This window comes from Sphaerodactylus townsendi, linkage group LG02 (genome assembly GCF_021028975.2).
Source record: "Sphaerodactylus townsendi isolate TG3544 linkage group LG02, MPM_Stown_v2.3, whole genome shotgun sequence".
NCBI classification, from domain to species: Eukaryota; Metazoa; Chordata; class Lepidosauria; order Squamata; family Sphaerodactylidae; genus Sphaerodactylus; species Sphaerodactylus townsendi.
The window spans coordinates 119,579,906-119,597,177 of record NC_059426.1 but is presented as its reverse complement, the minus strand read 5'-3'; the positions used below and the strand labels follow the sequence as shown (position 1 = coordinate 119,597,177).

The 17,272-nt window shown below is 43.5% G+C and overlaps 1 protein-coding gene across 1 annotated transcript in view; it reads right to left on the bottom strand.

Annotated features, from left to right (window-relative positions):
• The window catches only part of GALNT16 (polypeptide N-acetylgalactosaminyltransferase 16), a 188,956-nt gene that overhangs the window by 77,363 nt on the left and 94,321 nt on the right, over positions 1-17,272 (bottom strand). Inside the window, exon 2 of the mRNA XM_048485048.1 lies at positions 7,381-7,556. Within this exon, the coding sequence (XP_048341005.1) occupies positions 7,381-7,556 (176 nt within the window). The remainder of the gene's footprint in view (positions 1-7,380; positions 7,557-17,272) is intronic.

Below are 17,272 nucleotides of genomic sequence, written 5' to 3'. Positions count from 1 at the left end.
TACCTAATGGTAGTAGGATCCAAACTACAGTTTTACTCATTCATGAACAAGAATATCAGTGGAACCTTATCAAAAACCTTACTGAAATCAAGATAAACTATCACCATCATATTCCCCTGATCCGACAAAGTAGTAACTCTCTCGAAAAAGGAGATAAGGTTAGTCTGACTTTATCTTGAGGAACCTGTGATGGCTCCTAGTAATCACAGCTGTCTTTTCTAAATGCTGTTGAATGGACAGATTATTTGTTCTAAAACCTTACCAAGGCCTTAGTACAAATTTAATACAGGTACAGATGTAAAACAGGTGAAGAGCACCAAGGACATCCTGAGCAGGTACTGATTCCTCTGGCATGGCTCACACAGGCCATATGCTATGAGCCAGGAATTATTTGTCCTTTGTCCTTCAGCTTATATCTCTGCCAAGACCAGGTTTCAGTTATCTGCAAAACCCACCCAGATCCAATTCAGCTTGTTCCCAATTTTCTGTCTTGCTGATCTTTCAAATAAACGAGGCTCCTCACTTGTCTGGAAGTAACCAGAAGGCTTCTTTGAATCATTTTTTGTGCTATGACATTTGCTGCCCATCACTGGATGAGGGCCCAATGGGACCTGGGGATCCCCTGGAATTACAGCTCATTTCCAGACTACAGAGATCAGTTTCCCTGAAGAAAATGGATACTTTGGAGGTTAGACTCTAGTATGGTGTAACGAAAGCCACTTATATATAAGTTCTACTTTCTGCGCTGCCACCAATAATATTTTTCCTCTATATAGCCCACTCAATCCTGATTTTCCACACGGCCACCACCCTGACTGGGGAACACCGACACACAGACAAATAAAAGACTGGAGAGGTTTTTATAATGAACAAAACTAAAAACGCTTATTTCAAGTTGGTTTTCACAAAGGCTTCTTCAGGTAAATCCGAGAGGTTTAATGCCTTTGTTGGTTTCTAGAATCAGTTTGTCTTAAGATGTTACTTCCTAGGACTCATATGCACACTGTATTACTAATGCAGGTGTCTCTGTATAAGATTTAGCTTTGAACTTACAATGATTCCCTTACGCACACAGAGCACTCATTCCTCACTTGGCTCTGTAATACCTACTGATCACACCTAAGCACACACAGTCCAAGCTCCAGGAGATTCATGGCACACTTGGCCTCCCTCTCTCCTAATTAGTCCTATTACATGGTTTCACTGCCTCTGGATCATTTCTCCTAGACTGGTAGACTCTGGTGATACACACAGGGCAAGGCAGAGATCTGGGAGCAGGGTCTAAGCAGTTTTAAAAAAACCGTTCCAAGCTCCCAAGGGGCACTTCAATCTGCACTCCCAGTCCAGGGCCTCCTCTCTCTGTCAAGCATACACTTGCTTAGATAGGGACTGGACTTCTGCCAGCCAACTCTGCATAGATAGAATTTTTTCTTCAAGAACTGACAGACTCCTCTCTGCCAGACTCTGTTCTGCTCCCTGACCGACCCAGAACAGCACTGAACTCCCACTCTCAGTGCTGTAAGCCCTAATTGGCTCCCCCCTAGCCCTTGCCAAAACGTTACTGGACTCCTTTTTCAGCCAATCTAACATCGGTTCTCTCCTTGTGGGAGCCTTTTTTTTCCTTTTCTGTGGCTGTTACAAGGCCTTCCCTACACACACAGTCTGCTGCAATTCTTAGCCCCTTCAGGGTGGGGCAAGTTCGTTACATATGGCATTATACTCCACTGAGGTTCCTGTCCTCCCCAGGCTCCATCCCCACATTTCTAGGAGCTTCCCAACCTGGATCTGGCAACCCCACCTCCCCATCTCCTGCCGTGGCTGGTGGGAAAGGGGAGAGTCCTGGCAATCCTAGCCCACGGGAAGGGGGGTGGGATGCCCTGGGCGGATCAGCAGTGGAGGCATGGTTGGGCTGTCGAGGGGGCAGGGTGTTCCGGGAGCATTCTGGGGCATGGGTGGGTGGAGATAGGCAATGCCACAGCAGGGACACAGGGTGTGTGCGTGCCCCAGACACGGTTTCCCCTCACTCCGCCTCTGGTTGAGGGTCAGCATAGATTTGACATTAATAACTTCAGAGACAGTAACACTTGGAACTTTTCCCCCTCTAATGTATAGTCTCCAGATATCTTTCTGCCATTCCTGTATTGTCAAAGCCGTCATGTGCTGCTCTTGGTTTATTGCTAGACAGACCTGCCAACTCAATTGCTTTGAACAGAAGCCTAGTGATAATAAAGCTAAGCTACAGCACAAAGTCTTTGAGTCTTATCTAACGCTTTTCATACAACTTTATCTCTTGATGCACTTAAATAAGTGTGAACAGGTAAATGCTGAGATGCTTTCCACTAACATCGCTGGCTTACAGAGGTGTATCTAGGAAAACTGGAGGCCGGGGACAAAACCTGAGTTTGGCGCCCTGCTTCCAGTCTGACTGGCCACCCTCCCCCACCACGACCAAACAATGATTTTTTGCACCAGCTCACAAAACACCTCCCAACCCCAGCAAAACATACATGGCTCTCTCCCCACCATCTCTTTTTCCTAATTTTGTCCTCACACCAACCCTATGAGATAGGTTGTTAGCCTGAGAAACAGCTCCAAGCCAGTGCAAGTGGGTATTAAGCATGTAAATCTCTCACAAATCACCCCCAGCAAAACACTTACCAAACAAATGTCAGCATCATCTCTCACAAATCACCCCCACACACACTTCCAGCAAAACATACATAGCTCTCTCCCAGAGACGTAGCTAGGAAAAATGGAGCCCAAGGCAAAATCTGAGTTTTCTGCCCCTCTCCCCCATATGAGCGGCCACCCCCCCACAACAAAAGAATTATTTTTTGCACCATATCATCTCAAAGTCACCATCACATTATAGAATATTCCCCAACTCACAAATCTGCACACCCAGGAATCCACCCCGAAACAGCATCATTTTCAATGTTGTTTAAACTAGGGAGCCCAGTTTCTCCTTTTAAATCCCCTATAAAGGGAGAATCCACGCTGAAACAGCATCACTTTCAATGTTGGTTCTTGTGGGTTTTCCAAGGTGCGTGGCTGTGGCCTGGTAGATCATTAAAACAATCTCTGAATTCACCTATAATTACATGATACTCCATTACTGATTTAAAACAACAACCCAAAAAAAGCCAAGTGGCTCTGGAAAGAAATGGTCTCTGTGGAGTAAGAAGTAGGGAAAATGGCTACTGCGCACTGGGGCGTAGCTACCACAGGGACATGTGGGGACAAATGTCCCAGGTACCCACCATTTGATCACGTGGGGGGCACCAAAACATTTGGGTTCATTTGTCTTTTTTATATTTGTTAATGTTTTTACTTTGTCGGCCAGCAGGGGCACAGTTTTTAGGCTAGCAGCACCAAAATTTCAGGCTATCATCAGGTGATGCTCCTGATGATACCATCCAGGTTTGGTGACGTTTGGTTCAGGGGGTCTAAAGTTATGAACCCCCAAATGGGGTTCCCCATCCCCCATTGTTTCCAATGGGAACTAATAGTAGATGGGGCTACCCTTTTGAGGGTCCATAACTTTGGATCCCCTGAACCAAACTTTAATAAACCTAGGTGGTATCAGAAGAAAAGTCTCCTGAAGATAGCCTGAAATTTTGGAACTGCTAACTTAAATATTGCTCCCCTGACAGGCACCCTCAAATTTTCCCCAGATTCTCCCTTTAAATCCACCCCCTTCTGAGTGGATTTAAAGGGAGAATCTGGGCTCCCTAGATTAAAAAATATTGAAAGTATTGTCAAAGACTTTCATGGCTGAATTCAACTGGTTGTTTGGGTTTTCTACTGAGAGAACTCCAAAAAGCTGTGACTAGCCCAAGGTCACCCAGCTGGCATGTGTGGGAGTACACAAGCTAATCTGAATTCTCCAGATAAGCCTCCACAGCTCAAGCGGCAGAGCAGGAAATCAAACCTGGCTGCTCCAGATTAGAATGCACCTGCACTTAACCACTACGCCACTGCAAGCTCCATCTGTCAAACAGCACCTGCCTGGATTGTTTCCATCAGTACAAAGCAGCCATTCAGGCCCTGTGTAAGGAGCTCAGGCTAGCTCTCCGAGACCAAGATCTCTAGACCATCCCTGTCCTACAGAAGGTCCTGTTCCGTCTAAGGTTATTGGCAACTGGATCTTTCAAAAGGGTTGCGGATGAGGTTCTCGAGGTATCCCAGTCCTCACCAAGCTGCTGTCTGCACAGCTTCCTGGATAACAAACTGGCCAACTTACAGGAGCACGTTCACTTGCCCACAGAAGAGACAGAGATCACACCCATCTGGGAAGGTATGCAGCAGTCACAGGCTTTCTCATTGTAGTGGGAGCTGTGGACTGCACCCACATTGCCCTCATCACCCCCTGAGAGGAGCTGCAGGTAACCTCAACAGCTATTGGTTATACAGCATAAATGTCGAAATTTCCTGTGACCACCAGGGCATTTTCATGAATCTTGTGGCAAAGTTCCTAGGCAGCATCCATGATGTGCAGATGTTTTCAACATCTGGCCTCAACTACCTGTTGGCTGCCCAGCCAGAGAGAAAAGGAGAGCACTCCTGGGTCAGTAGGGTGGAAAGGGAGGGGCGCCCCCTTAGGTAGGCCCTCACTACTTACAGTTCTCATTCCATCTTCGCTAGAAAACATGGATGCCTCCTCCTCTTTTATTTGCTGACACCATATTCTAAGGACAACCTGCCAGACTGCACAGCCTGAAACCATTCTGTTTGTCTGTATTTTATCTTAACAGTAGCCTCTTGTCCAGAGTACAAAATATAGCTAATCTGGAACAAAAATGCACCTTCCCACAACAGAACAGGACATTTGAGGCAAGATGTGCATACAAATGTATAACAATAATTACATATTTGTTGGTTTAAAAAATTATCTTGTGCACAGCGTTTTAGGCTGTGGACTAAAGACAAGGATGTGTGTTTACTGAATTTCAGCTTGTAATATGTAAATAATGCTCCTACCAGTGATGTTTGAGGTGTCTTGACTCAATCATCCACAAGACAACAAAAGCTGAAATCAGCAAGGAACTTCAGAGAACTACTTAATAGCACTGGAAATTTTTCAGCAGAAGAAAAGACAGGGATACAGGACTTAATTAGGATTCTCCAAACATGCTGAATCCTTGGGCACTTCTAGAATATTGACAACATGTGCTGGGCTGAGCACTACCACAATTTAGCTTGGCCCAATCACAAAATATTGGGAAGTTCCACAAAATGTTCAGAGGTTCCAAGTCAAGCATCCTCCTATGAGGGTGGAAGTTTTTTCCAAATAGATGTTCCCTTCAAACACACAGTTTTGAGGCCTCCTGGCTTTTTCTGAAGCATCTCCTAATCCACTGAATTGGAGAAACACTATGACTGATGTTATGTTTTGGGGGTGAGATTCATCGAGGAAGAAGTACAAGCCACATAGAGGGTGAGCCTTAGGGCTGCCCCACTGGGAGCAGAGGATATCCCTTCCCTAGGCCCTACACCTGCCCAGGGAATTAACTGGTTGATGGGGGCTTACCAACAGTGAAAGGCTGGTGTTGCCAGCAATGCAGTGACATCATTTCCAGCATGTGAAACCAAAATCATCATGTCATCAGCAACATGGGACACTGGTATTGTCATGATTCAGCTTTCTAAGCACAAGAGGCCCATGGAGGAGCAGAAGAAATAAACCAAACACTGGAGGCTCTAGAAACAGCTGAGGTAAACAATCACAGCCAGATGACCTATCAGTGCAAGCAGACTTTCTGGACCTGCACAACTGCTGACTGCCTGCCTTGGTCATCTACTAGCCTGTCACATGTTCTGTGACCCTGGCCGGACCCAAGAAGCATAGGTACTTTGACAAAAATAGCTTCTACCATAGAGTTTATGTCCAAATACCAGAGAAATACAATGATGTCCCTTCATACACTACATACTGTCAGGAAATACACATCTAAACTGACAATCAAAAGCTGCCATGACAGACTGCACAGATAAATAAAGTTTAGAAGTGCAGTCAAAAACAGAATGCAGACACAGAGCGCAAGAGGAAAACTTCATGGGAGCTGAACAGCATTCTGATGGGATAAACTGACCTCCACTCTGATTGGTGGAGAAACCAGCTGACTAACAATCTCTCTGAAAAGGAAATGATTGAACATCTTTTGGATTTGGATTTCTTCGTGTTAGGATCAAGTCCCTTAACTGTGTATGAAAATCTACTCTGAGAGAATTTCAGTCAAAGTGAATCCAATTTGAAATTTGGTGTGTTTCAATGTATACTGAGCCAGAAATAAACAGACAAAAGAACTGAACGTTTATTGGTCAAGGTAGAGGTGGAATAGTAGACAGAGACTTATTACTGTAATCATAAATAAAGGTTGAGGTTCTATCTTCTGGTAGACAGAAGAAGAATTCCTAAGCCAGTTAGAAAGGAAATTATACTCAAGAGAGAATACCTGCCTGGTGTATTAGTGATCTGCTTAAATTATCTTACAAGGGAGATTTCTTTGAATGGGTTTCTAACAGTGGTGAAGCTGTATATACTATGAGAAGGGATACTAGCCTGTTGGAACCTCAGTCTTTTGAATCCATAAGCCAATAACACCTAAGCGTAACTCAAGACAAAACTGTACTTTTATATGAAATATAACATCTGAGAAACCTAGAAAGCTTGATAAAATCATGTACCTGTGACAGAACCTAAGATTGTACATAGTTTATCCCAGCCTAATTTCTAGCTGCTGATTCGTAATTCCATCTTCATTAAATAAATTTTCCTTTAAATTTGTTTGATCCTGCCTCAGTTCTTCTGTGCCATTTTCAGGGACATTGGTTTGAAAAGAAAAAGGCATTCTAAACCGTAGAGTGGGACAATATTAGAACTACAGCCTGAAACCATCACACTACCTGAGGGAACCAAAAAGAAAGGTGGAAAAATCTGCCTTACAGTGATTAAAAAAAGTGTCATGGCCACAGCTGCATTGCAAGAGACAAACCAGCTTTTGTATTTAACACACTGTATTTTGAGATTACAATATTCCACATGCACGGTCAAAAGTTAACATGCTTCTCAGTCTTAGAAATATCACATCTAGTGTTGACAAATGCCACCCCAAGGAAGAGAGATGTTACACTTGGATATGGCAAAAGTGGGCACCAATAACTGATAACATTCAACTTTAACACTGCAACAGGAACCTGTTAGAAACAGGGAATAATTTCATTATAATTTCATCACCACATTTCTAGGGACTTAGCCTTATTTGCATGTTAGGAAACATCCAAAAACACCATTTCTCTTTCCATGTTATGTTTCAGCGACTGGCAAAGGTACTCCAACACAAGACAATTGTTGCAGAAAACATGGGTATGACATGGTACCTGTAGTGCCTGGTGTCCCGAATGGGTCGATCACTGCTCAGTTTGTCACTTTCCAGCTGGTTGAATGCATGCTGCCTGTAAGGGTCTTCTCCAGCCTTCAGCAACTTGGAAGACACATAAGCCTTCTCATCGAAACCCCGCAGGCCACTTTTTTCTGCTTGTGGTGGCCTAGATACCTAAAAGAAAGACAAAGGTCAGCCCTATGAGGAAGAGGGCTTTGTTGGGCATATATGCACATACAACCATTGGCTATAGAATAGTTGCAATGATAAAGTGATGACTTCAGTGTTTTACTAGAAGAGGATAGTGTCTGGGAAAACAGCTTTATAGACCAGTGGTAACTTGTTGTTCTTGCCATAGAAAAAAATTAGACGTTTCTTGTTGTATTTCAGAGATTGGCTAGAGTCAGAATTTAAAATGACCTGGACAGATTAAAGAGTTGGGCCAAAATGAACAAAATGAATTTCAGCAGAGATATTTCAACACTTAGGCAGAAAAAATGAAAGGCACAGATATAGGATGGGTGATACCTGGCTTGGCAACACTACATGTGAAAGGGATGTGGGAGTCTTAGACCACAAACTAAACATGAATCAACAGTGTAATGCAGCGGCCAAGAAAGCCAATGCGATTTTGGGCTGTATCAATAGGAGTATAGTGTTAAGATCGAGGGATGTAATTGTACCTCTCTGTCAGGAGTGCTTTGATTACGTGTTCCTGCATTGCAGGGGGTTGGACTTGATGGCCCTTGTGGTCTCTTCCAACTCTATAATTCTATTCTTCATTGGTAAGACCTGACTTGGAATGTTGCGTACAGTTCTGGGCATTCCATTTTAAGAAGGATATTGACAAGCTGTAATGGATCCAGTAAAGGGCAACCAAAATGGTAAAAGGTCTGGAATCCATGCCTTATGAGGAGAGAGGGAGCTGGGTTTATTTCAAAATATGTATGCTTAACATATATCCCTTTTATTCAGGCTCTGGATTCTGAAGGCAAATGAGTTTTTTAAAAGTTTTCACACTCCAATTTAGAGCAGTGGTTCTCAACCTGGGGGTCGGGACCCCTTTGGGGGTCGAACGACCCTTTCACAGGGGTCACCTAAGACTCTCTGCATCAGTGTTCTCCATCTGTAAAATGGATAAATATTAGGGTTGGGGGACACCACAACATGAGGAACTGTGCTAAAGGGTCGCGGCACTAAGATGGTTGAGAACCACTGATTTAGAGCATGTAGTAAGCTTTTGCATTTATTTTTTTTTAAATCAAAAACAACATAAGCTATAAGAAGAAGGCCAGTCAATATCAATTAAAGTGTTCCTCTCATGAGGTGGCTTTCTTCCTACCACTTTTTGGAAAGGAAGTGACTATCAGTAAGTCACCAGGTCATTGAAGTTTCAAACAACTCCTCTATTTGAAAAAATGTCCTCTCACCCATAGAAGCTCATATTGAAACAAATGTTAGTTTGAAAGATGTCACTGGACATTTGTTTTGTTTTGCACAACAGATTAACAAAGCAACTTCTCTGAAATTACTATAGTAATTTCATAATAATTGAATTCATCTTCTACTGAGCCGTTAGAAAATGATATCATTTGAATTATTTCTATTTCTTTAAGTGCAAGGACCACTTTCTCCTTATCCTATGTTGAAATTTGTGTGGTTAATTAAATAAAAGCAAAAAGGTTGTTTCTACATGGGTTATTTGCCCCAGGTTCAATGCTGTTTGGTAGCAAGTTTCCTCCCTCCATGGTTTCCCACAGCATTGTGGCACATTCCTGCACTTCATGGGGTTTCGTTGGCTTTCCTCTGATTTTTCTCATATCTGATTTGCTTTGAAGTTTTATGGAAAAATCATACCAATGCCTTGGTGGTGACACTGTGAGTGGGAAAATTCAAAATTTCCCAGTCCCATCCACACAGAAGCCATATTCCCCTGCCCTGGCCTCACAGTAGCCACTTTTCTTACCCCACCACCAGAGCTTTTAAAATTTTGTTTGTTCAATTATCAATTTAATATCATTATTCCATCATTATCTGTGAATCAGGCTCTCTGCATTCACAGATTTCATTTTTTTAAAAAAGTCATTAGTCCCTTTTGTTGTTGAGATATAAGATGAATGGCATGCATATCTCTGCAAGGAAAAGGATTATAGACTTCCTGGAATCGGAGGCAGGAAAAATGGAGAAACCTGTCATATGGAAGCCCAACTGCCACTGGATTATATCAGTAGTACTACCATATGTGATCCCTTTCATTCATATCATTAGATATAAGTAGACTCCAACTTGGGTTCAAGTCACTTGCACGGAACTGTGACCAGTTTGGGGAAATTAAGCTTAGTGTCTTCCTGCTTTCATAAACTGGCTAGCTTGGAAAACTAAGACACTCACCAACTGAAGGAGCAGAAATGTGGTTTAGCAACCTTTACCTGGATAGTAAGCAAGCAAGCTTGAAGTGCCTCTATTAAGCTACCAGTAACCACAAAACAACCAGATCTTTTCCAATACAAGGTTTAGATTTATTTGGAGAAATATTGGGTAATAGGAATTGAAAAAGGAATTGAATTGAAATTAGGTTATAGGGGTTGAAAAATGGCAGAAAAAGCCTAAGCATAGTAAAATGGTTATGTCCAATAGGGTGTGTGCATGAAAAGCTTAATGGAAGGAGTGGAAGACGAAGTCAACCCACAAGCCAACTGGGAAAATGCACAACTGGGAAAATGCACAACTGGGAAAATGCACAAGGGTCACAAGGAGCAGGAGGAAAGTGGGAGAGTGAAAAAAAATAAGGAAGGGGAATGCAGAGAGAGGTTTGAGAGAAAAGATATGAGAAATCCCAGACTGGTGAAAGAGAAAGGGTTTAACTATCCTCAGTGTTTGCCAGGCTGGATATGGTTAACTAAAGGATGATAATCCAGAAACCATCACTTATGCCCAGGGAACAATTACGGGAATGTGAGGTGAGTTCAGGATTAGAGATTTACTGGCTTTCCAGTGGGGTAATGAAAGGTCAATGCATGCAGTCAATCTGAGTGTGCAAAAGGGTCTGGTAGGATGAAGGCCCATGCCTAGGAGACACTCAGACAGAATCAATAATCATGATCCAGCCCACCTGGAGGCGTGATAGTAATGATGGATTATGCACTCAGGAGGACCTGCATTTGCTGATGAAATTACACTGGCAGACCCAATAGCAAAGGGCAGACATAGATTTTGTCCACTCATTAGCCTGACTAAGGAGAGCCATTGTCTTACTTTCTCCAAAGTGACTGCTAAAATGGCTGTCACAATGTACATACAAGCCAAGGTGGAGTTGGGGTTGATAGAACACCTCTGGGAAGGAGTTCTTGGTAACAGCACCCACAGCTGCAACAGGGAAACTACACAGCTATTGTTCCCAAGCGGAAAATACCACAGTGTACTGAAAGTGTGATTGATGCCATATTAATAAAAGCTTTACCAGGAAGAACTAAAAGAAAACAATGTATGCAAATGAAAAAAAAGTTAAATGGCAGGAAAATGGCAGGAAAAGCCATGTTTGAACCTCCTGTTAACTGCTCACTCACCCACACTGAAGAGAGGAGGAAATAAGGGTATGAAATACTCCCCAATGAGCAGCTATGAGGATTCATCCTATTTTGATTCACCAGATAACACAGAATACAGTTCTTTTCTTCCAGCTCTATGCATCCCAAAGTCTCCCCCCCAAACCAGTTCAATACATTTAAAAATAGCTTATTTTCCAAATGGCTGTTCCACATCTGACAGTTCAGCAGAGGATAATAGAAACATTTTAAAACTTCTGAATGTGGGAGGATAAGAGATGTGAACAGCTTATTGTTTTTACTCCTAATATTCTGAAGGGATTTGGATTTTTTCCCCCTTTTTGCTGTAAGAGGGGATAATATGTGCTTTAATTTCTCCTTACACAATACAACCTTTCTGGCTTCAGATGCCAGAAAGTTATGGGTTAAAGTCTAAAGTTGTGAGCTATGACTGCCTTATAACCAAGCAGTGATTCACATCCAGTTCTTTATACCTTCTCCTCATGGGGCCATGACTCCTTCATCTTTGATTTATTTTATCACACTTGTAATCTGCCTTTCCTGCAAGGAGCCTAGAATGGGAAGGAGGGTTATCATGAGGTTATATCAGACAAAATAAGGGCCAAAATAGATACGACCATGGGAAATCTTTGAGTGAATTCCTGCCTATTATTTTTTTTACTTTAAATTGGAGCTGTGAGGAGCTCTGATTTTGACTAGATTCTGGAAAAGGAATGATTTAATTCATCGCTTTTATCCCAACAGGCTGGGAGTAATTCATATTGCAAATACCTTATGGGGCAAACACATTTTAAGAACTCAACCCCCACACTATTCCCCACAATATGTGTTAGGGTTTTGCTTGGCCAGTTAAGATGACAAAATGGTGAGTGAAAGGGGGTCAGTGATGAGCTTTCTCATCATCATGTCTAGTTTGGGTCTGAGATGAAATCCAGTTTGGGAAATTCTGGATATTTGGAGGTGAAGTCTGGGAATGGTGAATTTTGGAGAGGGTGGAAGACTGCAGAGCTCAGAAGGGATGTTAGGCAATGGAGACCAAAGCTTCCCTTTCTCCCAGGGGAATGGACCTCTGTAGTCTAAGAGATCTGCTGTCTGGAGATTCCAAGCCCTACTTGGAGGTTGGGAGCCATATGCCCAGATACAATTGAAGGCTGAGTGGGAATTTTAAAGCCATGGCCAGTGGGGTAGAGCTTATGGGGACAGGGGGCATCCCATGTCCCCGGGTGCACACCGTTTCACCATGCACTGGGCGCTCCCCCACACATAACAAAACAGCATGTGCCCCTGCCGCATGCCTTGGCGCCCCATCCCCTTGCCAGCCTGCAGGGATGCGGCAGCAGCACCCCACCAGGCTCCCTGCAGACTGGGTTTTGCCTTCCCCAAGGCCTGGGAAGAGCAGGAGTCAGCTTGCGGGGGGCAGGGCTCTGCAGTGGACGGCAACCGCACCCGCTTGGGCCACCCACCACAGTGCCCCGCCTTCCGGGCTCCCTGCAGGCCAGCAATCAGCCATAGGCAATGGGGAGCCCCTCCTAAATACCCTAAAGCTGATTTCTGTCAGCCACTGCCCTAAAGCCAGCCCACACCCACACGTGATCAGGCTGTATGCAAGGCAAAAACAGCCATGGAAAGGCAGACTCCAATATGGCTGGGATCACCAGCTCATAACAGTGGTTGCTTATGCTTCCCTCCCACCCACCTGTACTATCTATTGTAAGTCTAAAATTACTTACAGGGTTACCTATTTGTTGACTGATTCTACTAACATAAGTTGCTTTAAAGATTCTTGGCACATACCAAATTCATTATTGTTTAGTTCAGATTCTGTTTGAAGGCATTCGTCTATCCCTCATGATTTCTATTTCAGGGCTATCTTTATTTCTCTAGAAAACAAGATGAGCTCAGGAAAGCACAGCAGTCAGGCTTGAAACCAGGATCAGCAAGGAAGCAGAGATTAGTTATATTTAAAAACAAATAAAAATTAATAAAACCCAAATATTTTCTTTGTGGAAGAGTATGATTGACTTTTCAAAAAATTGATGATTGCCTCCAACATAGATCACCTTGGGGTAAATTCAAATAAGCAAGAGGCCAGAAAGATATTTAGTGACTGGCCAAAATTTCAGTTGAGGAGATTTTCTTTGTTATTCGGTAAATACCAGGTGGATTGGTAGGTGTCCAATAACATTGAGTATATTATAGAGTCAGGTTTGGCTTGGTAGTGCATATGCAGCCAATATTTTAGGGTGATTATCCATACTTTTGACTCAAGTTTAATTTGCTGAGCTTTTTATATCATTGGAATAGGAACTGATATTTTTATCGCTGCTTTAAATGGTTACTTATTTTATATTGTATTTTATATGTTGTACATAATCACTTAGAAGGCCCTCTAGGGGGGATAGGGGCGAGTATAAAAGTCTGAATAGATATAGATAGATAGGATATAGATAGATAGATAGATAGGATAGATAGATATAGATAGATAGATAGGATAAGATGAATAGATAGATAGATAGATAGAGATAGATAGATAGATAGATAGATAGATAGATAGATAGATAGATAGATAGATAGATAGATAGATAGATAGATAGATAGATAGATAGATAGATAGATAGATAGATAGATAGATAGATAGATAGATAGATAGATAGATTATGAGACAGAGCTTTTTCTAACCTCTCTGTTAATATTCTAAATCCTACATGAAGAAATTGCAGTTCACCTAATTTTTTCCCCTTCTATTCCCCTCCCATCTTCCTCTGAACATTCCAACACTCCTGATTAGCAGCTTTTGACAGCCTTTTGGTAAAGAGGGGTTGGCAAATTTGGGGGAAAGAGCCCTGTCTTTCACATCAGGTTGGTCAATAGATGGTCATTCCTGCCTCTGCTTTGATTTGTGCTTTGATTTTAGCTTGCTGTCCTCCTGGTCCAACTGTTTGGCAACCAGTCAGAGTTGGGGAGGGGGCTGGGGACATGTAGGAACAGGCCATTAGTGATGGTACAGTGCCAATTCCAGAAAACCCAGAAGTGACATTTAACCTTAGGAGAGAATTTCTGGCAATTTCTAGACAGGTATGATGTCACTTTCAGGTTCTTGCCAGAAGTAATGTCACATCGTTGGCCCAATTGCCATTTTAATTTTTTTTTATCATGCCTCCACTCTGAACAGTGACAAGAAACGGGAGCAGGAGACCCTCCTTCCCAATATGGGGTGGGGGGCTGATAACTAAGGTTACCATTCTCCAGGTGGTTGCTGAAAATCTCCCAAATTACAGCAGGTATCCAGGTTACAGATATCAGTTCCCCTGGATAAAAACGTTGCTTTGAGAGGTGGACTATATGGCATTATACCTCACTGAGGCTATTCCCTAGGCTCCACCCCCCAAATCTCTACGAATTTCCCAATCCAGAGCTGGCAACCTTACTGGCAATCTTGGTTAAAGGCATATACTTGTTCTCTTTTTCTGAAATCCACTTTTGGATCCCTATATCTCTGGACTCTTAAGGAGTTCCTCCATAATCTGTTTGCCCCCTGAATGTAAATTAACACCTATCTCTTCAGCACTTGAGCTGACAACAGTATCTGTTCTCTTCTGTTACCGACAGTAGCAAACTACTAAGAGAGCTTGTGTGGTGTGGTGTGGTGTGGTGTGATGTAGTGTGGTGGTTAGAGGGATGGACAAGAATCTGAAAGACAGGTTGAAATCCCCACTCTGTCATGGAAGGTCAATGAGTGACCTTGAGCCTATCATACTCTCTCTAATGTATGTCACAGGGTCGTTGTTGCATAAATTAAAAAAACAGAGGCGGGGAGAACGGTGTTGTAAGCCACTTTGAGTCTTACTCTTAACTGAAGAGAAAAACAAGGTCTAAACATCTGTATGTATGTATGTATGTATGTATGTATGTATGTATGTATGTATGTATGTATGTATGTATGTATGTATTCATTTATTCATTTATTCATTTATTCGATTTAGTAAACCGCCCTACCCCCAAAGGGCTCAGGGCGGTGTACAAACACGACAACCAATACAATGTAATTAAAAAGACACAAATCGAATAATCCCAATTAAAACAATAAATACAATACAATACAATTAAAACAGTAGCAGTAATAACCCATCCATAATTAACTAAATAGATGACGTCCGGTATTATATCCCAGGAGGGGACCGGCTGATGTTCAAGTAAGCAGATGGTACATAAAGCAAGAAAGAGGGGCGGATTCAGCAGCCAGCCTCCCCAAAAGCCCAGTGAAACAGCTCAGTTTTACAGGCCCTGCGGAACTCCCCAAGGTCCTGCAGGGCCCAAACAGCAGGAGGAAGAGTGTTCCACCAGGCAGGGGCCAGACCCGTAAAGGCCCTGGCCTGGGTAGAGGCCAACTGCATCATAGAGGGACAGGGGACCACCAGTAAATTCGCCTCTGCCGAATGGAGGGGTCGACCCAGGACATATGGAGTAAGGCAGTCTCGCAGGTATGATAACAAAATAGTGGAAGCAATCTGCTTACCAAGCAGATAAATAAATTTAAAACGCACATATACAACTCTACCAAGTTTAGTGCTGAGCTGGGAGGACAAAATATTCCAACTGAGTATCACTGTTAGGATGTTTAGAAAGAAGCAGTTGACAGGCTTTTTTTACAGCCATCTCCAAGCAGGGAAGTGCCCAAGACCATCAGTCAAGAGTCACATCCACAAAGTCTGGGTTCAGCAGCAACAAAGCTTGCCATCTCCCCAGGTTCAGAATTCAGTGTGGCTGCATAAGCCCCCTGATGAGTGCCTGCTTGCGAAAGGATGAACCTTTGATTGTTTTCAAACATAAAACTGAGCACAAATGCTGCTTGCTGTACACAAGCATTGAATGACCACTTCATTTAGAAGAAATATGAAAAGTATGGAGCAACGATGAGTTTTACCATACAAAAGCCAAACCCCAAGCTTCAGGTTGTACACAGAACAGTGACATTGATTGGAATACATACCAACAAACGTATCTGAGACATACCAACAAAACGTATCTGAGACAAGGCAAAGGAAAGAACTTTGGAAGGAACAAATTCTCAACTAATCATCCATAAAGATGGATTCCAAATTAAGCATTGAATAACGCACGTGGTCAGCGCAAGAACTGGAGACGACGCTTATAACATTCCGGTGGAGATCGCCAGCAGCGGATCTCGAGGCATCCGCAGGTTCTGCTTAGTCTCCCCGCGTACATTCCTGCACTTTATTGTTGGCCCTATCGTAAGGCTGGTGGAGGGAGTGACCGGGAGTTCCGGAGATGGAGGAAGGGAGGTCGGGAGATCATCATGTGATGCATGATCTCACCTGGCTACGCGCGGAGAGGAGCCGCAGCTGCCTGAGCCTAATCCTCACCTGGGGCAAGCATCCATTGTCCCTGCGCCCGTGACTGGAGCCAGATAGTTCAAGTGAATCTGACTCTGGCAGGGACATTGGTGCGGCACCAGAAGGTCAGAGGGTCCGCTAATATCTCCAACGCCGTACCACGTGCTGGTTGGCCAAAGCGGCAGCGCATTAATACGACTCCTTGGCATTTTAAGGGGACCGAAATTCTGGCGGTGATTTAAAGGACGCTTTGTCCTCCGATTGCCTGCTGGTCGTCGAAGAACGAGCTGCCGGTGAACATTGTAAACTTGCTGCGGGTAAGGGAAATTTCTGCATACACGCTATATGCAATATTAGATACATTGAACGCAAACAGCGATCCTATAACGGGCATACAATTTCCAAACCAATGCAGAGCTGCATAATAGTACCAACTATCCTCCGCAGCCAGCCCAGATATTGCTGGACTACCACCGGGGCAAACACATCAGGCCTTCAGATTAGATACTAACTTCGCAACTCACGCATTTCGTTACATATGAATCAACGGGAATTATCAGAAAGGATTAAAACAACACATTAGCGTGGGCATTCAACCTGGTGATGTAATAATAGCAAATAAGTAATCACAGCGCACAATTGTCCAGGGCCGCCTGACGAAGTCTCTCGCCGCCGGAGGCCAGAGATCCAGATAAATGGAGGTAGAGTTGATGGACTTCGGTGAAGGGCACACAGCCAGCCGCCACAGTTTATATCTGTAAGAAGCGAACCGACTCCTACTAGGAAGCGGCAGGGAGACTTAACTCCGCTTCGAGAGGGCGACCGCTATCCGGAGCAGGAGGGTCGAAGGCAGAGCTGCGGAGCTACGGCAGCTGCTGGCGTCCGGTCTGGTGGAGCTCTGGGGTAGGACGATGCGAGGCGACTGAGGTGTCAAAGAGTTCCGCAGAGAGTCGGCGGAATGTAATTGAAC